This window comes from Odocoileus virginianus, chromosome 10, assembly GCF_023699985.2.
Source record: "Odocoileus virginianus isolate 20LAN1187 ecotype Illinois chromosome 10, Ovbor_1.2, whole genome shotgun sequence".
NCBI classification, from domain to species: Eukaryota; Metazoa; Chordata; class Mammalia; order Artiodactyla; family Cervidae; genus Odocoileus; species Odocoileus virginianus.
Window position 1 is genome coordinate 30,416,829 of NC_069683.1, and position 22,302 is coordinate 30,439,130.

General features: G+C 51.0%; 1 protein-coding gene across 1 annotated transcript; it reads left to right on the forward strand.

Annotated features, from left to right (window-relative positions):
• The first annotated feature begins 2,902 nt into the window (after positions 1 to 2,902).
• Positions 2,903 to 22,160, forward strand: LOC110131318 (short transient receptor potential channel 2). Its single transcript, XM_070473303.1, has 13 exons — positions 2,903 to 2,985; positions 7,113 to 7,820; positions 9,354 to 9,566; positions 10,655 to 10,819; positions 11,942 to 12,116; positions 15,185 to 15,385; positions 15,486 to 15,648; positions 16,862 to 16,954; positions 17,982 to 18,174; positions 18,747 to 18,874; positions 18,996 to 19,074; positions 20,600 to 20,729; positions 21,624 to 22,160. The coding sequence occupies exons 2-13, from the start codon at positions 7,128 to 7,130 to the stop codon at positions 22,013 to 22,015; spliced, it is 2,625 nt and encodes an 874-aa protein (XP_070329404.1). The 5' UTR covers positions 2,903 to 2,985; positions 7,113 to 7,127; the 3' UTR covers positions 22,016 to 22,160.
• The last annotated feature ends 142 nt before the right edge of the window (positions 22,161 to 22,302 follow it).

Consider the following 22,302-nt stretch of genomic DNA (forward strand, 5'->3'; position numbering starts at 1 on the left):
AATATTTACTGTCTCACGGTTTCTCATGGTTAGGAATCCAGGTGTGACTTAACTGGGTCTCAGACTCTGGATCTGTCACAGGCTGCTGTCGTTTCAAGGCTCAGCTGGAAAGGATCTGTTCCTTCACCCCTCCACATGATTGTGGTAGGGATTCAGCACCTCTGAGGGCTGTTGGATTCAGGCTCCCCTCAGTTCTGCCATGAGAGCCTCTCCATAGAGCGTTTCACATTGTGGCAGCTTGCTCCGTTAGAGTGAGCCACCTAGAGGGCAAGAGACACAGTGCTAACAAGAAAGGAGTCAGCGTCTGGTAACCTCATCACAGAAGTGCCATCCCATCACTTTTGCCGTATTCTTTTTTTAAAAAAAAAAAAATCTACACTAGATGCTTTTTGTTTTTTGGCTTCACCGAGTCTTAGTTTCATAACGTGGGATCTTTGATTCCCCCAACAAACTGGAATCGGCTCTTTAGTTGCAGCATGTGAACTCTCAGTTGCAGCATGTGGGATCTAGTTCACTGACCAGGGATCAAACCCAGGCCCCCTGCATTGGGACTGTGGAGTCTTAGCCACTGGACCACCAGGGAATTTTTAACCATATTCTATTCATTAGAAGCAAGTTCCTAAGTCCTTCCCACACTTAAGGGGAGGCATGTATATCAGGAAGCAGGAACCAGTGGGAGTCATTCTAGAAGCTGCCTACCACATAAGGAAGGATGTAGGTTAAATACGGAGAATGAGGAAGGAACTCATCTTTGGGGGGCATGCTACAGACTAGGTGTTAGAGCTCTGAAAACACTTAACATATAGTAAATGCTGGACTTCCCTGGTGGTCCAGTGGTTAAGAATCCACCTGCCAATGCAGGCAACTCCAGTTTGATCCCTGGTCAGGGAAGATTCCACATGCAGCAGGGCAGCTAAGTCCGCGAGCCGCAGCTACTGAGCCTGCACGCCTGGAGCTGTGCTCTGCAATGAGAGGAGTGACCGCTATGAGCAGCCCTCGCATCACAATGACAAGTAGACCCCGCTCACCGCAACTAGAAAAGGAGCACACGAGACAGAAAAGACCCAGCACAGCCAAAAATAAAAATAAATAAGAAATCTAAAATATATATGTTACATATAGTAAATGCTATATGTAGTGCTCCATAAGTTCTGAATAACTAGACAAACCGTTGTTGCTAGCTTTTGTTACCGTTCTTTGACAGATATTAATTGCACATCTCTATGTGCAAGGCTCTGGGCTAGGTGCCAGGGACACCACAATAAATAAAAAAGCAGTGCTTCTACCCTGATGGAGAGATACGCATCCATGTCACACAAGGAAATCTAAAACTTAAAATAGTGATAAGTACTTCAAAGGCAAAGCATAATAGGATGACCAGCTTTAGATGAGAGAATCCTGCCTCATAGCAATTAGCATTTCATCTAAGACTTGAAGAGCAAGAAGGAATTGACTAGGGAAGGGAGATAGAATATTCTCAAAATAAGGAATTTCATATGTGAAGGGCCTTTTGTTAATGAGATAGATTTAATGAGCATTTCTAACGCAGAGACCAGATCAGAGGAGCAGAACATAGACAAGGACGTTGGCAGGACAAAGAGGAGGAAAGTGGGAGCCCGCAGGTAAGTAGGTCAACCTGAAAGCCCCAGATCGCCTCCCCAAACCTACTGTCCTTCTGTACCTGTCCACCCCCCACTCATGTTTCAGTTGTGCCAGAGAGCACCCTGGTGTCTGGTCTTGCTCTAATGGTCTGGACTTACAAGGTAGCAAGAGAAAAGATGTCCTTGTCTACGTGGTGTCAGGCATGGAGCTAGACAAGGAGGTGGCCCTGGAAGCGAACCAGAAATGAAGACAACTGTGCTATATCTCATGGGCTTCTTTAAAATTTAAGTTGTTTTCTGCTTCAAAGGACACCGTCAAGAAAATTAAAAGACAGCCCTCAGGAAAAGGGGGGAAATATTTGCATATCGTGTATTCAATAAGGGGTTTGTATCTAGAAATAGAAAGGAACCCTTCAGTTCAGTTCAGTTCAGTGGTTCAGTCGTGTCTGACTCTTTGTGACCCCATGGACTGCAGCACGCCAGGCTTCCCTGTCCATCACCAACTCCCGGAGCTTGCTCAACCTCATGCCCATCGAGTAGGTGATGCTATCCAACCGTCTCATCCTCTGTCGTCCCCTTCTCCTGCCTTCAATCTTTCCCAGCATCAAGGTCTTTTCCAGTGAGTCAGTTCTTCACATCAGGTGGCCAGAGTATTGGAGCTTCAGCTTCAGCATCAACCCTTCCAGTGAATATTCAGGAGTGATTTCCTTTAGGATTGACTGGTTTGATCTCCTTGCAGTCCAAGAGATTCTCTAGAGTCTTCTCCAATACCACAGTTCAAAAGTTGAAAGGAACCCTTACAATTCAATAATAAAAAATAACCTCATTTTTTAAATGGACAAAAAATGTCAGAGTATGTGGGAATAGAGGACTAGGGAGTGACTACGAATGGATTCAGGGTTTCTTTTTGGGGGTGATAAAAATATTCTGGAGTAAGCTATAATAGTCAATAACCTCGTGAATATCCTAAAACCACTGAATAATATATCCTAAAAGGGTGAATTTTATGAGATGTATATTATGTCTGTAAAAAAAATAATAATAAACCTGAAGGCAGTGATAGAAGCTCTGTTCTCAGATATTCAAAGATGAAATGACTTCCCTCAAGTCTGATACGTCAAGTGAGCAAACCAGGACCCCAGCCCAGGGCTTCTGGCTCCACAGCAGCTCTTCTGCACCTTTCACCCTGGTTTGAGGCCCTTTTAGCCCCGAGGGCCTCTTGCTAACAGCTGGTCTGTAACCATTCTTTCTCACAGGCCTGTATCCAACTCAAACTCTCGGCCAAACCAGCGGAAGCTAGCAAAGGCAGGCCAGAGAGAACACCTGTGGCCCCAGGCCCAAAGCAGCAGAGCCCAGGAGATTGGGTGGTGCCCCATTTGTGCAGGTGAGCGGCTTGGGCACAGGGGTGGTTGGGGGGTACTCGGCGTCCCTTGAGGGAGGAATAGGAGATCTGGGAGTGCTGCCAGGAACCAGGTGAACTTGGCCCCCTGGCCTATGTCATCTGCATTTACGTACAAGTCTGGATTAAGCACCTCCTCAGGTTGTGTTCGCCAGGCTGAAGAAGGGACCTCGGCTCTGTCCTCGGGAGAAACATGAAACAAAGCAAACTGTAACACTATCAGCGAGGACCTAGAATTTCATTCAGAACTTCCGCTGTGACCAAATGTTGCTTCCCCTCTAAGTCTCTGTTCAGGTGGTTCTTATTTGCCATGTCTTCTCTGACCTCAGATAATCTCTTCCACTGAGCTCCTGCCGCGTTCTCTGATTCCCCTGGGCTTAGTACTTCTCACCCTGTACTTTGTGACAGTTACTTGTGGTCACAAGTTATCTTTGCCCCTAGACACCATAGTCCATGAGGACAGGCCTGAGCTTCCATCCCTCAGCGCCTCACACAGTGTCAGGCACATAGGACGTACTCAAAAAATGTTTGGTGGACTTGTCACTGGATGTCATCAGGTATCAAATATTCAACCCTAGTAAAATTTTCTTGTGAAAACAGCTGCATTTTGCCAGCAGATGTTCCCTTCAGGCTGCGTGGGGTGGCCTCCTGCCTGGGAGTGGGCCCAGGGTTCTTACCTCCTCCTTTCATCTCCCCCTCAGGCTCCTTCAGCGTTGACATGCTTCCCCAGCACGCTGCCACTTGTGGAGGGGCCTCCCCGCCTCCCCCAGCCTCTCCCGCCTCATCACCATCTTCGTCCCCACACGTACTGTGGGTTTCCTCCCCAGAGAGCTCGCCGCCCATTTCCTGGGTCCAGTGTCCTATCTGCGAGTTGCCATTCTCGGCAGGAGAAATAGAAGAACATGCCAGTACGTGCGGGGAGGTCCTTTAGGCCTGAGCCATGAAGTCCTGCAGCCTTGGCCCCCCTCCACCATCTGTGACAGAAACGGACGAGGGGCTCTCTTGACAGTTGGGAGGGGCTGACGAGGCCAGGCCGCCCCCTGTCCTCCCCACCACTCATTCCCTTAGGACTCTCTGCCTGAGGGCACCTCTGGGCCCAGCCTGCTCCCCACTCCCAGTTGTCAAGGCTTCTGTCACCATGACGCCCTACTCTCCCAAGGACAGCTCCATGTGTCTCTTCTTTGGGACTTCTGGGATAGAATTGGTGAGCTCTCAAGGGCTTCAGGACACAATCCAGAACATCTTCCCTTCAGTGAGTGATGTGTATCCTCATGCCCATTTTCTTGAGAGAAAAACAGGTCTAATGAAAAGAAAAGCCCCGCCCAACAGATAAGATCCTGTGGTGTCCTGGGAAAAGTGAGTGATTTTTGAGTATAAGACTGACCTTCAGTGCACTGAACTGCACTCTTAGTGTCCTTTGGGACTTTCCTCCTTGGGATAATCAGGTAACAGTGTTGCTGTGTGACTTTAAGCAAGTTATCTTGGGTCCAGAGTTAACCCTCAGTAACAGGAAAAAAAAATTCCCATCCTCCTGTTGGGTTTTATGGGAATCAGACAGACTAAAGACTGAGGAGTGGCTGGCTGTGGAACCTTGGACGAGTTCCAGGCCACGTCAGCACATTGGGGCAGTTGGGCCAGAAGGTCACTATGGTCCCTTCCACCTGTGGTTTTCTAAAATATATTCCTGCCATTTTTGAGCATCTGTGTCCTCTCTCCTTTCCCAGAAGGTTTCGTTGTGTGGCACTAACACCAGTTCCTCTGGTCTCCAGGGTACAGGGCAGAAGGGGAGCAGCTGGGCCTGGCAGAGGGAGGGCAGAGTTTGGAAGGGGTAGGAAGGAGAAAGCTGGGCACAGTTGGGGGAGCAGACAGAGGAGCCGGAGTTCCCTCCCACCGTCCCCGCCAGCATAGGTGGGTGCAGCCATGGACCCCCTCACGGTAAGAGGCCTCTGCTCCCTGCCTTCCCCTATCCTTGTCCCATTTCTGGCTGTGATTAAAACGATAGATTGACTCAGAGGAGTGGCAGGGACAACGTAGCTGCCCGGCAGGTGGGGGACACCACCCTGCGGGTGGGAGGAGAGTGGTTGGAGGCCCAAACCTGGGCACAGAAAGACAAGCGGTGAGGAAGGGCTGGGCCTGGTGGGAAAGAGGGCCACGGCAGCGCCGGGGCTTGGGGGAGTTCTGCACAGAGCAAGAGAGGGCAGAGCTGGCAAGTTGGTGGAGGAGAGCCTGGTGGGATCCTGCCACGAGGCCTGGTCAGCACTCAGGGGCTTGGGAAAAACCCACTTCAAAGACCCTGCTGTGCGGACGTGTCTGGACCTGTCCCTCAGAAGCTCTGGGACTTCACCAGGGAGGAGCAGCTGGAAGAGGATGTCAACAAGATGGGAGCAGGTCCTGGAGAGATCTGTGTGCCCGCCTGGGGGCTCCTCTCCCAGTGCAGCCCTGCCCTGCTTCACTCTGCTCCTTCCCAGGCTGCCCACATCAGCCCCACTGTGTGCGGCTTCCTGTGAGATAGGAGTTGTGCTGAGGGAGAGGCCTCCCATCAGAACTGAATGAGTTACTTGGATGAAGAGTGTGAAGAACTCCTTCCTAACCTGAGAATCCACACAATAAAATAGTGACTTAAGAACATGTTTTTAATCTTCATATCTTTAGGAGTTGTGAGAGTCTATGCCACTGGCTTTTAAAGCTGAAGGAAGTGGCCATAAACTAAGGAATGCAAGGGATGTAACTCTGGAAGCTGGAAAAGGATTCCGCCCTAGAGCCGCCCTGCCCCACTAGCACCTTGACTTTAGCCTCATAATATGATTTAGTTCTGACTGTGTGAACTGTAAGAGAATAAATGTGTGTGGTTTTAAGCTACTTATCTTTAAAAAAAAAAATGCATTTTTCAACCAAGACCAATTTTCTAAATATTATCAGCATTTCAAACCAGTCAATGGGATATTGTTTACTAACAGCTTAACAAAAATATACAAGAAGCTATTACAGTATGAAAGGGTATTTCTAAAATGATTAATTCCTGGAAAATATGGGCATGAAGTGTATTCCCTACACAGACATAACTGGGCAGGGGAGGGCATTCATATCGTCATTATACAAGATGATCACATTATATAAACTATATACTAGAGTATATATCATTTAATGTAGAATTTAGTTTCAGAGTAAAACAGATAAAAGTGGTAGCATCGTTATTTTCCTTCTTAAAAGAGGGAAAGTGTTTACCTACTTACCACATTTGGGAGGTTTTGAGTAGAGATTCCAGAAATCCAAAAGCTACCTACTACTAATAATTTTTATTTGAGTTGAGAAGTACCACGGAAGAATAGCTAGGAACACCAGCTCCTCAACCAAGCTGCCTGGGTGACCACCCTGTCTAAGTGGCTTGGCAAGTCTACCTTGGTTTCCTCTTTTGTTAAAGTGGGGACAGGGTGGGGTGATAGCTCCTGCCTTACAGGGTTTTTTTAAGAATTGAATGAGTTACATACTTTGAGGGTTTAAAAAACTACCTATATTTAAGTACTACATGCTAAGTCACTTAAGTTATGTCTGACTCTTTGCGACCGTATGAACTGTAGTCCACCAGGCTCCCATGTCCAAGGGATTCTCCAGGCAAGAATACTGGAGTGGGTTGCAAGGTCCTTCTCCAGAGCATCTTCCTGACCCAGGGATGGAACCCACGTCTCTTCTGTCTCCTGTGTTGGCAGGCGGGTTCTTGACCATTAGCACTACCTGGGAAGCCCAAACACTAAGTGTACTTTAAAAAAAAAAACAAAAAAAACTTGTGTTTGGGATGAAAGTGAAGTTGCTCAGTCATGTCCAACTCTTTGTGACCCCAGGGACTGTAGTCCCCCAGGCTCCTCTGTCCATGGGATTTTCCAGGCAAGAGTACTGGAGTGGGTTACCATTTCCTTCGCCAGGGGATCCTCCCCACCCAGGGACCGAACTCGGGTCTCCCACATTGCAGGCAGACTTTACCATCTGAGCCACCAGGAAGACTATAATGGTGGCTGGATACAGAGGGTTAAGGGCTTGAAAATGGAAGGGTGAGGAAGGCCCCAGCAAAGAAGGTTGGGGACTCAAGGTCCTACCCTGTCTGCTCCTTCATCCAGCTTCAGCCTAATTGGATGGAGATCGTGAACAGAAAGCTGAAGTTCCCTGCTCCACTGCTGGGTGCCATCCAGGAGGGACAGATAGGCCTGGTGCAGCAGCTGCTGGAGGCAGGGGTCGAGGCCCCAGGCGGGCCCCCCCGGAATGTGGAGGAGGCTGAGGACCGCTCCTGGAGGGAGGCTCTCAATCTGGCCATCCGCCTGGGCCATGAGGCCATCACTGATGTGCTGCTGGCCAACGTCAAGTTCGACTTCCGCCAGATCCACGAGGCCCTGCTGGTGGCTGTGGACACAAACCAACCCGCAGTGGTGCGTCACCTGCTGGCCCGGCTGGAACGGGAGAAGGGCCGCAAGGTGGACACCAGGTCTTCCTCACTGGCTTTCTTTGACTCGTCAATCGATGGCTCCCGCTTCGCCCCCGGGGTCACACCCCTCACCCTGGCCTGCCAGAAGGACCTGTATGAGATTGCCCAGCTGCTCATGGGCCAGGGTCACACCATCGCACGGCCACACCCTGTCTCCTGTGCCTGCCTCGAGTGCAGCAACGCGCGCCGCTACGACCTGCTCAAGTTCTCCCTGTCTCGCATCAACACCTACCGCGGCATCGCCAGCCGCGCCCACCTTTCTCTGGCCAGCGAGGACGCCATGCTCGCTGCCTTCCAGCTCAGCCGTGAGCTCCGGCGCCTTGCCCGCAAGGAGCCTGAGTTTAAGGTTGGTTTCTGCTCCCTCCTCCTGCCCTCGGTGCCCTGTATCTGTCCTTCCATGGTCAGGCCTCTGGTGGTGTTCTGGGAAGAGAGAAACAACAGAAAGATGTTCTCAGGAAACCTCCATTCTGATGGGGAGTGCCAGAATCCTGCCCTGAAGGGGATTCTTTCTAATGGCAGACAGCTGTCACTCCAGGGGCTCCTAGTCTCATGGGGGCAACACATACCCAACCCTGGGGGTGTCCTGCATCTGTCTGATGGAGGAGGGAGAACACAGATAGAAAAACAGCTGGACAGACTTAAAGATGACATTCAGTAGAACCTGTCCTTTCTGAATGCCTACTGTGTGGTCCCATCTAGAGCATCCTGTGTTGGGGCCTCGAGCTCATGATCACATCAGGGTGGAAGAGGGCAGAGTGAAGTGGACAAGACCCCCGGAGGCTCAGCTTCATTCAGGGCCTCTGTGGATGGTGCTACAGGGCTTCCAAAGGCCAGAAAATAGGTCAGGAGGCTACAGCTGTTGTGTGCAGGGCAGACTCCTTAGAGGAAGCGGGATTAATCTTGGCTACACAACCAGGTGGTTTAACACAAGTGAAGAGGAGTAAAAAGGATATTTGATGTAGGGGCTCAGTGCAAGCAAAGACTCTCAGCTAGCAAAAGGAGACATGGGATGAGAGCAGAGGCTCGGGGCAGACAGAACACCTGAAGGGAAGGCCTGGAAGCCAGGACTGATCAGGGGCCTTGAATTCACAGTCTAGTTCCATCCATCACTCATCCACTGGCATCTTCTCAGTGCCAGCCCAACCTGATCCCCATGGTGACAACTACCATTAGGTGAGGAAACAGACAGGGATATTAAAACAGAGGCCTAAGGCTGGATGTGACCTGTGCCAGGTGAGCCAGGGGAGGAGCGTGCTGCTTCTCTGGTGTCAAAGGATCAGAGAATGAGGACCCCCACTTCCAGGTAGCAGGAAGAGCAGTCCTCTGGCAAGGGACAGAGGCTTGGAAAGGGGACATACCTAACCTAGGGTGCTGCCAACTGAGGGACCGTGCTGGGCCTCCTGGAATCCTAGCCTGGATTCTCTCTGGTGTTAGGGCCCCAAGTAAGACCAAGGCTAGGCAGGGGAAAGTGGAGGCAAGAGCTGCCCACTCTGCAGCTCCCAAAACTGCCAGCATGTGTTCTCATATAAGGTAGCAAAAAAAACCAAGAAGGCATGAAAAGTAGGAACAGAATTGAAACAGGGAAAGGGAAAGGAAAGGACTAGGGGTGAGCACAGGTGATGGGGGGGAGGGTTCTGTGTTGAAATGACTCAGCGATGAGATAGATGTGGTACCAGAGAAGCAATGTTGACACAGCAGGTGCCTCGTTATAGCCAGGAGGACAGGTGGGGTGGCAGAGAAGAAAGGAATAGATGGTTTAGGGTGACATCAGCTGTGGGGAAGTGGTGGCTGAGGGCAGGACAGAGTGGCCCAGGCCCAATGTTGGGAGGGTGGGCTGGGCCCACAGGATGGCAAGCACACCTGGACTTTCTCCCTACAGCCAGAGTACATTGCCCTGGAATCGCTGAGCCAGGACTATGGCTTTGAACTGCTGGGCATGTGCCGGAACCAGAGTGAGGTCACCGCGGTGCTCAATGACCTGGGCGAGGACAGCGAGACTGAGCCCGAGGCCGAGGGTCTGGGCCAGGCCTTTGAGGAAGGCATCCCCAACCTGGCGAGGCTGCGACTGGCCGTCAACTACAACCAGAAGCGGGTCAGCTGGGCCCTGCCCGCCTCCCCTGCCCTGCCTTGTCCCGTCGCCCTGTCCCCACTAGGTGGCCCCTATCCAACCCTAAACAAGTCATTTCCCTGCCCTCAGGACCCCCTCATTATTTTTTTTTAAATATTTATATCTATTTCTTTGTGCCAGGATTTAGTTATGGCATGTGGGATCTAATTCCCCATCCAGGGATCGAACCCAGGTCACCTGCATTGGGAGTACAGAGTCTTAGCCACTGGATCACTGGGGAAGTCCCAGGACCCCTCTTAGATCTTGATTCTGAGCACCCTTCTCTCCAGGCCCTTGATCCTATGGGTCTCCCACCCTCGCTTCTTACCGTCAGTCTAAGTCCCTAACCTCTGCCCAGCCTTGGAAGTCCCATGACCCAACCAGACCAGACTTCTGAGTTTTACCCGTTGGCCTGCTGAGTAGGTTTGGTCTGGTCTTCTTCTGTGGTTACACTTCAATATCTCACTCTATTCGGCAAGATTAGACTAGATCTCTCAGGGCTGAAATATCAAGTGATTTCATTATTCCCCATCTCATTAGATGCCCACCCCTTAGCCAAAGACATGTTCCCTTTCTAGCCTCCCTCAGCCTCTTACTCCTCCCTCTCACCCACCCTCAGACATCCTAGCCCACCAGGAGCTTAACTAGAAACCTTCCTTTCCAACGACTGCCCAAGTCAGCAAATTCCACCTTCCCTGCTCCTCCCTTCCTCGAGGCCATGCTGCCTGGCGCCCCACATCGCTAAGAAGACAAGAAACCCTCAGGATTCTGGGACCTGTATCCGGTTGCACCCACCACTGCCTGGCTTAGATTCAACCATGTGGGATCTGGAGAGTCCAGAAAATTCTTTGAGCTCAGTTTCTCCTTCATAGACTAGGAAGCTAAGTCCCAAAGAGGGGTGGGGTCTGCCCAAGGTCACTTGGCAGGTGGGTTGCCTCTTCTTAACTGGCTGGCCTGGGGAGAAAAGAAACATGGTTCACTTTCTACACAGGGAAGTCAGGGCACCTGACTGGCTCCTCTTCTTCTTCCCTGGCCTGTGGTCACTCCTTCCACTCATACCCTTCTCTGTTTAGTTTGTAGCACACCCCATCTGCCAGCAAGTCCTGTCCTCCATCTGGTGTGGGAACCTGGCTGGCTGGCGTGGGAGCACCACTATCTGGAAGCTCTTCGTCGCCTTCCTCATCTTCCTCACCATGCCCCTCCTCTGCCTTGGCTACTGGCTGGCGCCCAAGTCCCGGGTACTAAGAATATAAATAATGATAATTGTCATTTATTTAGCACTTGTTTTATGCCAAGCCCTGAGCTGGGCCCTCAGTGTTCCTTTTAGCTAATTTGAGGTGGTTCTGGAAGGTAGGCATTGCACCTGGATTTTACAGTGAAGACACAGGGATCAGAAATTCTCTTTTGTCCACAGGAAATAGCAGAGTTGGGATTGAAACTGAGGTCTATCTGCCTCCAAAGCCTGAATCCTATATGCAGTCTCTCCTAATGAAACCCCCACCCCAACCTCAAATTCTTTGGGAGCCCTTTTGGACTCAGATATTTCTATTCCCTACTACGAGCCAGACATCATGCCTGGCACTGTGGATCTAAAAAAGATCAAGACCCTGTAAACCAGGTGAGGAATAGGGCAAGCAGTGCTCCAGGAGGCAGGAAAAGGGCATCCATCCAATGTCCCAGGGAGGGAGAATGCAAAGCATTAGAGAGACTGAAAGGAATTCTGTGTAGCTAAAGCATAAGTGCAAATAGCAATTAGCCAATGGTGGGAAGCAAGCAGGGGCCCAGGTTCCACAGAACCTTCTGCAATGTTGGGAGCCCCTGGAAGATTGTAATGAGGTAAGAGATCCTATTAGCTTTGTGTTTTGGAAAGCTCTCTCTCTTAGGGGTGTGAAGGATGAATTGGGGGAGGGGTGGGAGTCCAAGAGGCTGTCAGAGTGTGTGAGAAAAAGGAGAAAGGATGCAGAGATGCCTTCAAGCTTCCTGTTCTGGGTGGTCAGGACATTTTCTAAGATGGGGACACAGGAGGAAAAGGAAGACGTTTGAGATCCAAAGATGATAAACTTACTTTTTAACATGGTTGTGACTGAAGAGCCTGTGGGACCCCCCCAGGGAAAGTTACTTCTGTGATCCTCAGTTCCTAGCTTAAAATTGGAAATAATGATACCCACCTCCTATAGTTGTGAAGGAAAACATCAATATGGATGGGGAAGGCCTAATATACAGTACATTCTTGATAAACATCTGAATGATGAGTGAATGAAAGGAGGAGACATGTGAGGACTGAGCATTCGGAAGTTCTCCTGGGAGGGGAGAGGTGTGAGCAGGACTCTGAGAAGCCTGCTCTCCTTCCTCCCTTGCAGCTGGGCCGCCTGCTGAAGATCCCGGTGCTGAAGTTCCTGCTGCACTCGGCCTCCTACCTGTGGTTCCTCATCTTCCTGCTGGGAGAGTCCCTGGTCATGGAGACGCAGCTGAGTACCTTCCGAGGCCGCAGCCAGAGTGTCTGGGAGACTTCACTGCACATGGTTTGGGTTGCAGGTACATGGGTGGGGCCTTTTATTTGTGGTAGACTCCCTCCTGGGGACCCCTTCATTTTTCTTCACAGTGAGCCCTCCTATACGGGTTGGCCCCTGTAGATGCTCCCTGAATATGTAACCAGACCCCTCCGGGCTCTAGTTCACCGTGGGTTTCCCCTTTACCTCTAATCAGAGGATCTCACCCTGTGATAGATCCCTGAGTATGTACCCCATTCTTCCCCTATCCTGGCATTAGTCACTGCCCACTCTGGATGTTCATATCCTCTCACAAATAAGACACTGCTCCATGGTGTTAGGTGGCAGATCACCTTGGTATTACGGTAGCCAGCAAGTACACCACCAGGCAATTTATCCCAAAAGTCATGGAGCAGAAAGACTCATAGACCAAATTAAGATGCTTGAGTCATACAGTTTATTACAGAAGTACATACAAATGATGTACTTACGATGGTGCTGTTTTAAGGACCAGAGGTTTGAGCAGAGGATACCATAGCCAGAAGCTGCCTGGGCCCAGCACTTGATCTATAGGAGAAACACAGGGACACATATGTCTGACCACAACTGTAGCTTACTAATCATCCTGGCGAGCAGCTATGACTTTTCTTTGCAATTTTGTTGCAGAGGACTTGTGAGGCCACTGGGTATTACCAGTGGGGAGCTAATTTAAGATCAGATGAATCCTAAGGGTCTCATCTGTCTTGTGTATATTCAGTGTCACTAATATTGAATGTCAACCCTGAATATTCTACATGTGTTCACACGCATATGTTCTCTGTGTGTGTGTGTGTGTGTGTGTGTATGCGCTCAGTTGCTCAGTCATGTCTGACTCTTTGTGACCCCATGACTGTAGCCCACCAGGTTCCTCTGTCCATGGAATTTTCCAGGCAAGAATACTGAAGTGAGTTGCCATTTCCTACCCCAAGGGATCTTCCTGGCCCAGGGATTGAACCTGCGTCTCTTGCATCTCCTACATTGGCAGGCAGTTTCTTTACCACTACACCACTTGGGAAGCCCAACACGTGTGTTCTACTTGCTCTATTTGTCCAACATGTCACCTGGATAACTAACTTACATATGCTTAAGGCATAAGTTTCACCCATTCCATTGGTGTTCTTTCCTTCTATAGCAAAATTTCATTTTCTCAAACAGTTCAACAAATGCAGTTGACAAGAATCCCCAGAGCTCTATCGAGCATTTGACTGGTCAGCTCAGCTGCTGGGCTGGGCTCCCCTTCCTCATCTGTCTTCTCTTGATTTACCTCTAGCTTAGTTGGCAACTCCCAAACCACCAGGAGACTAAGTCTGCTACTCCACCCTGTAACAAGTCAGTCAGTGAGGCACGAAAGGAAATTTGGCCAAGAAACTCTGGAGAAGAAAATAAGAGTGATCCAAGAGGAAAAGTTTCCCATCCGTTTACTAATCATTATGGACCTGTATTGGGTGGAGGTGAAACCAGTATAGTTCCTGCCTGTATGGAAAGAAGTCTTAAGGAACAACATTCCTCATTTCTTCTTGTAGTGAACACCTGCTGCTGCTCTATTGTGAGCAAAGCCCTGAGGAACACATGGATAAATTAATTAGGATTCCATCCAGGAACTTCTCTTGTGATCTGGTGGTTAAGACTCCACATTCTCAATGCAGGGAGCCTGGGTTCAATCCCTGATTAGGGAACTAGATCCCACACACCACATTTAAAAAAGATTCTGCATGCCACAGTTACAGATCCCACATGCTGTAACAAAGATTGAAGATCTGGCATGCTGCAACTAAGACCCTGCACAGCCAAATAAAGATATTTTAGATAAATAGGGTTCCATCCACCCATTCAACATACATCACTGAGCGTGGAGCCCACCTTCACAAGGTGCTCTGCTGCCATGGAAACGGACTCAGTTCCCACCACGCCCTACTTGTCTTCAGGCCCGTGGGAATTCTCTTTCCCCACAACCCCCTCCCCTTCCATGCTGCCCCAGCTTCCACTCCTCTATCTGGTCTCAGCTCAAACATCACTCTCTGTGAGACATGAAGCTTTCCCTGGTTCCCAAATCAGGGTGAGGATCAGTTCCTAAACACTCCAAAGACAGCCTCTGTTCCCCTGCTCTCCTTCACCTTAGCACTGACCATGCTGGGCTGTAATGACTTGGCTACTTGCCCACCTCCCTCACCAGATCATGAGCCCGGGGAGGCCTGTGTCTTCACCACAGGATCCCACTGGCACATGGTAGGAGCTTAATCAGTGTTTATTCAATAGTGATTGGTGGGCCTTGTTCTGGGCACTGTGGACAAGGAGGTCAATCGACCACAGTCCCTGCCCTTGAGGGGTTCCAAGTTCAGGGAGGGGAGGGGAACAGACCCAGGAAGAGATACCTTGCGGTACTCCATGGCAACGGCATCACAGAGATCTGAAAAGAGCTGTGAGAACACACTGCTCCTGGTTAGAGAAGGCTTCAGAGAGGAAGTGAGATTTGTCCTGGGTTGCAAAGGTAAGCCCGCCTTCTAAAGGGTGTGGAAGGGCTTTCTAGGTGTGGACAGAACCATGAGTGAAAAAGCACATGCTTGTATCCAGGGAGTGGAGAAGGGCATGACATGGCAGGGTCACCTGGCTAACGGGGTCCAGCTCTCAAGACCCTGCCTCCCCAGGCCTGGCCCTGGGCCCTGGGCTGATCATGAGCAGGTTGATAATTTGGAGCCCCTTCAAATCAATATTCTCTAAATATTTGTCAGTGTGTATTTGATGGAGGGCAGAGAGACCCAGATTTAGATCATCCCCTCCCAGTAACCAGCCTCTCCAGGTGTTACTTTCTGAGTTTATCAGCTGACCAGATCACTGAAACTGGCCCCACAGCCGCCAAGTCTGCATCAGCCAGGAGTTCTCTTTATTTCCATTTAAGATCTTTGCGACATTGAAGCAGACTAAATGCCTACATTTTATCACTTTCATGCCTGGGACATTTTAGTTCCCCCTCACCCGGTGGAGAGGTTCCCCCCACCAACCACACCCACACACCCAGCTCTGACCGGGATGCAGGCAGTGCCTCAGCTGGTGCTGGTGCCCTGCCACCTCCTTCAGGCTTCCTGTGGTTTGAGTGTAAGGAAGTGTGGATCGAGGGCCTGCGCAGTTACCTCCTGGACTGGTGGAACTTCCTGGACATGGTCATCCTCTCCCTGTACCTGGCGGCCTTCACGCTGCGCCTCCTCCTGGCCGGGCTTGCACACAAGCACTGCCAGGATGCCCCCGACGGGGCTGCCTGCCACTACTTCACCTCGGCTGGTGAGTGCCCCCGAGCGCAGCCCTGAATCCCCCGGCCCCCTCTCTTCCTTGGCTCTCGGCCTCAGCGCCTCCCCTCTGCCCGTTCCCCTCCCCGACACAGAGCGGAGTGAGTGGCGCACGGAGGACCCCCAGTTCCTGGCTGAGGTGCTCTTCGCTGTCACCAGCATGCTCAGCTTCACCCGCCTGGCCTACATCCTGCCGGCCCACGAGTCGCTGGGCACCCTGCAGATTTCCATGGGCAGGATGATTGATGACATGATTCGGTGCGTACTGCCTCTGCTCCGAGCATCCTCCCCTCTGACGGACCCCATCTGACCTCCTTCTGAAGTTCCCCAGCTCTAGTTAGCACAGAGGTTCTTAACCTGGGTTCCTTGTGCAGGGTCCAAAGACCTTGGAAACCCTGGAGCTATAGGAAAATGTGGGAATGTGAATGTCAAGATACATTTCTCTGCAGAGAGGGTCTACACATGCTACATGCATGCTAAGTTGCTTCAGCTGTCCGACTCTTTGCCACCCTATGAACCGTAGCCCACCAGGCTCCTCTGTCCATGGGGTTCTCCAGGAAAGAATACTGGAATGGGTTGCCATGTCCTTCTCCAAGGGATCTTCCCGACCCAGGGATTGAACCTGTGTCTCTTAAGTCTGCATTGGCAAGCAGGCTCTTTACCACAAGGGCCACCTGGGAAGCCGGAGAGGGTCTATAACTTGCATCTAATTCTCAAAGAGACCTATGACTCCAAAGATCAAGAACCACCAAATGCAGAAAAAGCCCTTGGTTGGCATGCCAGTTCTGTTGCTGTCTCCATGGCCAACCTGGGGCTCTATTTTCCCATTTTTGAGGTGAGACACCGATTCAGGGGTCCCTTTGGATGGTTCTGCTTATACAACTGCTCTTGGAACTTATGGAATTATCTGGTCTTCTTGATAATTATCATCTAATCATTTGCAGCATACCTGGCCTTTCACCCTAATCAGAACCCATAGTTAATGCCGGCTTCCCTGGAAATCCCCTGCCTGAGGTAGGATGGGAGTGGGTGCCCTTGGTGGGAAAAAGCCTTCGTTATGTCTGTGAACATCTTCAGCTCAGCTCAGCTTCCATCCCTCCCTGCAGCAAGCCAACTCAACTCACACACGGCTTTAACTCTGCTAGTGAGAAATCCTGTCCAGTAGGACTCTGTGACTCTCCCCCATCCCTGTACCATATCTCAGCATCTCAGTCCCTCCCTGGGAGCCTCACCATCCTCAACTTTGACTGCTTCAACCCAGAAACTTCTATTCTGGAGGGAGAGTTTCTGTTTCAACACCCTTTAAATCGCTTCTCATTTCCCACCCCCTAATTTCTCTCTTCTTAATAACTGAATCCTTGTCAAGTAGAGGCTGAGCCTAGGAGCCATCACCCCCATCCCTCTTCATAGAGCCTGACTTCTCCCAGGGTAGAGACCTGCTCTGACCCTTCCCCATCCCGCCCCCGGCCAGGTTCATGTTCATCCTCATGATCATCCTGACCGCCTTCCTCTGTGGCCTCAACAACATCTATGTGCCTTACCAGGAGACTGAGCGGCTCGGCAAGTACGCTGGGGTGAAGGCGGGCCAGGCAGGTGGGAGTCTGGGCATTCTGGGCAGAAGGGGGACATGTACCAAAGCAAGGAGGTATGTTTGGAGAATAGCAAGACTTCCTCCATGGCTGGCACATGGAGGGGAGTTTGAGAGAGGAAGCAGGAGAGTGTAGAGGGGCCAGGTCATGGAACTCTTGAAGGGCCTGCCAAGAAACCTGCCTTACCCTGCCTTTCCCAGGCCAGAGAGCTCCAAGTGACCTCCCAAGCAATCATTCAATCATGAATTCATGAGTGCAACTACATGATGGTTTTATTAATGATGCTGAAGGACTTGTAGTTGGATCTATGGATGCTTGTCAAAGTTTTCTCAAAATAAATGGAGGCTTTATTCAGACCAACCCTTTTTCCAAGAATCCTTGTTCACATTCTGGCTTCTGGATGTTGAAAAACTTCGCTGACATGGTTTAAAGCATGAATCTTAGTGCTAAGGACAGGACCTACTCCTTCCAACCCCCTTCAAGGACCTGGTGGGATCAGTCACTCCACAGTAGCACAAACAGGCTGAGTCCTCCTGCTCTTTGATGGGTGACAGCTAAGTAAAAAGTATTTTTGCTAAAAACCTCAGGTAGGTTGCATAATAGGCATCTGGACTGAGAGTAGTTAGGAGCATTTAAAGTTTGACAAACAGAAGTCCAGCACATCAACTCAGCATTGAGAAAGAACATACTGAATGCAGTGTGGAGGATGGAAGAGTATGTATAGTGTCCATCTCACCCCCATCTCCACCCAGAACATAAAGTCCCTGAAGACAGGGACTCTGCTTGTCTTGTTCACGGCTGCATCCTTAGCACCTGTTCCCGGTACTGCTGTGTGCTCAGTAAATTCTGGCTCAGAAACAGCAAGCAGTCCAAAGGACTTCATGTAAGCAGAGTGCCTTTGGCTGGGTCCCCAGGGTGAGGAGGGTGAGAAGGAGTGAGTCTGGGTGGCCCCCAGGCTCATCTCCCACCCCTCACATCCTACCCTTTGGCCCACTGTGCCAGTTTCAATGAGACCTTCCAGTTTCTGTTCTGGACAATGTTTGGCATGGAGGAGCACAGTGTGGTGGACATGCCTCAGTTTCTGGTGCCGGAATTCGTGGGCCGGGCCCTCTATGGCATCTTTACCATCGTCATGGTGATTGTGCTGCTCAACATGCTCATTGCCATGATCACCAACTCATTCCAGAAGATTGAGGTACGTGAACTGAGGGAAGCAGCTCAGGCCAGAGGGAAGAAGAGAGAAAGGGAAGGAAAGGAATAGGATGCAAGGAGTCAAGAGATTTGGGTTCCTGCTCTGTCACCACTACTGCCGTGTTTTGATACTGGGGACAAGTTTTCCTCTCAAGCCTTCCATTTCCTCGTCTGTAGATTGAGGGTCTTGATGGTGTTATTGTTTTTATCAGACACAAGACTAGCGCTCATTCCACATTAGGGCTGGAAGAAAGTGTGTGTTGTGGAAAAGTAGGTGGAAACATGAGAAGTGAGAGGGAAGGAGATGGATGAGTTAGGGTTTGTGGGCTGGAGAACAGGCTGGCAGGAATTGAATGTCAGAAGGAGGCAAGATGATGGGGGGGAAGCGGGTAGGGGGTTGCAAACAGGGGAGATGTGGATGACAGGTGAGGATGGAGACAAGAGTGGGGAGAAGAAAGTGGTGGGATCACAGGAGATGAGAGACCAGAGGACTGGGGGGAAATGGGGCAGACTGAGCAGGCAGGAGGGCTAGGCACCAAAGTGGTCCTTGCTGAGCACTCGCCTCCTGGCCCTCAGGACGCTGCTGACGTGGAATGGAAGTTTGCTCGCTCAAAACTCTACCTGTCCTACTTCCGAGAGGGCCTGACACTGCCTGTGCCCTTCAATATCCTGCCCTCCCCCAAGGCCATCTTCTACCTGCTCAGGTGAGGACCTCAGGGCCCTCATTCCCAAACCCCGAGCACTCAGCACTCCCACCCCACTCCCGCCCCATCTCCCTGGACCCTTTCCTCTGACTAACCCCTTCCCACCATCTCAATGTCTCAGGAGAGTTTTCCGCTTCATTTGCTGTTGCCAATTCTGCTGCAAAACCAAGAAGCCAGACTATCCCCCAATCCCCACCTTTGTGAGTATCACATGTGCTTGTTGTGAGTCTTCCTCACATCAGGCTTTTAGCTGCACTCTCTGTACCATTTGTTTGTCTGAACACCCCTGGCTCGTCTGTCTTCCCAGATATGTTTGCAGAAAGCCTGCTCCCAGTTCCTACTCTCTCCTGTGGCCTTTCCCTCTGCCTGGCTCTGGCTATTCCCTAAATCTCCAATCCTATATCATCCAGTTTAAAATGAAGTCCATGCCACCCTCCTCTCAAGCCACCAATACCCCACAAGCTCCAGGCAAAACTTTTTGCCCTAAACCAAGCCAAGAAACTATTGAATGTTTTCCACAGTAAAACATTTAGGAGCTAAGGGAAGAATGCCCCACACACTGGGAAATTTGAAGGTGACTGAGGCCTGAGAGAGGAGGGCAGGCCACCAGGGGATTAACTTACCTCTGCTTATCTGCTCCCTAACTCAGTCTGGCTTGGCATGGGACCCTTCCTAATTCAGATAGCATTATTGCAGGGGGTCCCATCTGTTCCCCTTAAAACATGTCACCTGAGGGTCTCTCTAAGGCAAGGTCTCTCTAAGTTCAGCTCTGTGAAGCCACAGGCCAGCGCTGAAGCTCAGAGGCCCCTGGATCCCCTGATGAAGTAGGCCTTCCCTTATCTGATTGGTCAATAGTTTGTTTAATAAATACTTACTAAGCACACCTATACTGAAAATAAAGATATGCAGGATGGTGGACCCCTGAAGTGCTGACAGTCTAGAGCAGCAAAAAGAAATGGCAGGTAGGATCTTTCCTGACCAGGGGTCGTACCAGTATCCCCTGCATTGCAAGGCAGATTCTTAACCACTGGACCATCAGGGAAACCCCCCATCTCCATATTTAGTCTGGAGATGATCAGCCTGAAGAAGCTGAGCAGCTTGGCTCAAGGCTCACAGAGGCAAAATGACCAAGCTGAGATTTCAGCCTGTTTTCCAAGCCCAGCACTTTGCCATCTTCACCTCTGCTCCCTCTCTCTATTATCTGCCCCAAAGGCCTGACTTGCCTTCCTGATTCTGTCCTGAGGCCTGAAACTGGACCCAGAACTGATCACTTTAACCTGCACGATGGTTTCCATTTCCTTTGCATGAGCTAGTCCATGCAGATGCATCCCCATATCCTCTAGTCTCCCCTCTGAGGAACCTGAAGGACAAGGCTAACCTGCCCTGACTCAGCTCAAAAAAACCAAGGATGGGTTGGTGGCACGAGAGAGCTCAACTCTGTCCTGCTCAGCTTTTCTCCTTGCCCACTCCCCTCTTCCTCCTCTTCCTCTCCTAACCCTCACCCATCTCCCTCCCTGGTTCCGTTGCACTCAGTCATTCCACAATGTGTGACCTCCATCCAGACTACCTGCCAGACCTACAAGAAGGTCTGGATGTGTGACCTTCAGGGACAGACAACTCTGCACAGACTGTGCCTCCATCCTTCATTGCCTGGGGGAGGTTGCAGTGAGGAGAGAAAGGCTGGGGGTGAGGAATCCCTCTTACCCTCGTGTCTTTCCATCCCAGGCAAATCCTGGGGCAGGGGCAAGGCGTGGGGAGGGAGAGCGTGGATCCTACCGGCTTCGTGTCATCAAGGCCCTGGTGCAACGCTACATAGAGACTGCCCAGCGGGAGTTTGAGGAGACTCGTCGGAAAGGTTAGCTGCTCACTTCCAAGCCTTCCCCATTCCTGTCCCTTGCTCATCTGGAACACCCAGCCTCACACCTCTCGTCTAGCCTGCAGTTCTCTCTGTGGCCCCCTCTGACCCGCCCTTGGAAGCCATAACTTGCAGAGAGAGTGTGTGCCCTTGTACTCAATAACCCCCAGGCCCACCCCCTATTCAGACATTTATCCCACTCCCTTCATTTATCCCTTTGTTCCCATCTTCATTAATGTGTTCATTCATTCTCTCAACTGCTCCCTTATGCATTCACTCTTTCACTTTATTCATCATTCATTCATTCATTCAATCAGAGTTCATTACTATGCCCCCTTGTTCCCAGTAGGGACACATGGGAAGCTTTCAGTTTGGTGAGGAAGAGAAACCATCTCCCTAGTCAGGCAGTGCTTTAAAAAAGAGAAACAAATTGCAGAGCTCAAAGGAGAGGAAGAGCCTATCACTGTGAGAGGCTCATGGGAAGGCAGAAGGCTAGAGTACCAGAAGCTGGAGAGGGAGAGAGGGTTGGGTCTGCACTCGGCCCTGAGGGTGGGTGTGAGCAGGACAGATGTAAATGGGGAAGAGGAGGACAGGGCAGATATACATATATCTACCCATAGACAATCCTCATCCCTATGGCTCCTGACCCCTCTCGGGTCCATAAGACCTTCATTTTGCTATCTTCTAAACCCATCATCACCCCAGCTCTGCTGATTCATCCACCCCTGACGGAGCCTGCTAACCTGGCCCAAACCCAGTGCCAATCCCTCACTTCCTCCAGTTCTCCTGCTTCAGGATCCTCCGGCATACCCTCCCCTGTTGAGGGTAGAGATGGACCAGGGCAGACTCACCTTCTGAGAGACCCCCCCCCCCATCTCTACTCCCACCCCCCAGACCTGGGCAACAGACTGACAGAGCTGACCAAGACGGTGTCTCGACTGCAAAGTGAGGTAGCCGGTGTGCAGCGGGCTGTGGTGGAGGCAGGACCACGCCGGCTGCCTGGAGGAGCCAGCATCCTCAGTCGCTACATCACCCGAGTGCGCAACAGCTTCCAGAACCTGGGGCCCCCCATCCCTGAGACCCCAGAGCTGACAGTGCCAGCGATGGTGGGGACCCAGGGGTCTTCAGAAAGAGGGCTTCCGGATGCTGGAGGGGCTCAGGCTCCAGCTTCTGGGGAGTCTGCCCCCTCCTCCCCAGCTCACGTGTTAGTGCACAGGGAGCAAGAATCAGAGGGGGCCGGGGACCTGCCCCAGGAGGCAGACCTGGGGGCCGAGGAGAGGACCTGATGCTGGGGGAGGTCCCTTCTTCTGTTGTGACTGGAGTAGCCTAGGTAGCTGAGGGTGGGGGTCACTTCATAGGAGCCACTGCTACTTTCCTTGCCTCAATAAAGCCTCTGATCTGGAGCTCAGATGTCTCCAGACTCTGTGAGAATCTCTGTCTCATGATGTTTTCAAATCACCAACCCTGAAATGAACCCTGGTGGGAGCCAGAACACAGAGAAATGGCTTGCTCTGGGGACCTGATATCTTGGGCTTAGGATCCTACTTTGAGCTCCTTCAGACTTTTGATGGAA

Excerpts from the sequence above, each read along its gene's own strand:
- LOC110131318 (XM_070473303.1), top strand. The coding sequence starts at position 7,128 with ATGGAGATCGTGAACAGAAAGCTGAAGTTCCCTGCTCCACTGCTGGGT. Across the intron at positions 12,117-15,184 it reads GCACATGGTTTGGGTTGCAG|GCTTCCTGTGGTTTGAGTGT; the intron begins GTACATGGGTGG and ends CACCTCCTTCAG. Across the intron at positions 20,730-21,623 it reads TGAGGAGACTCGTCGGAAAG|ACCTGGGCAACAGACTGACA; the intron begins GTTAGCTGCTCA and ends CCCACCCCCCAG.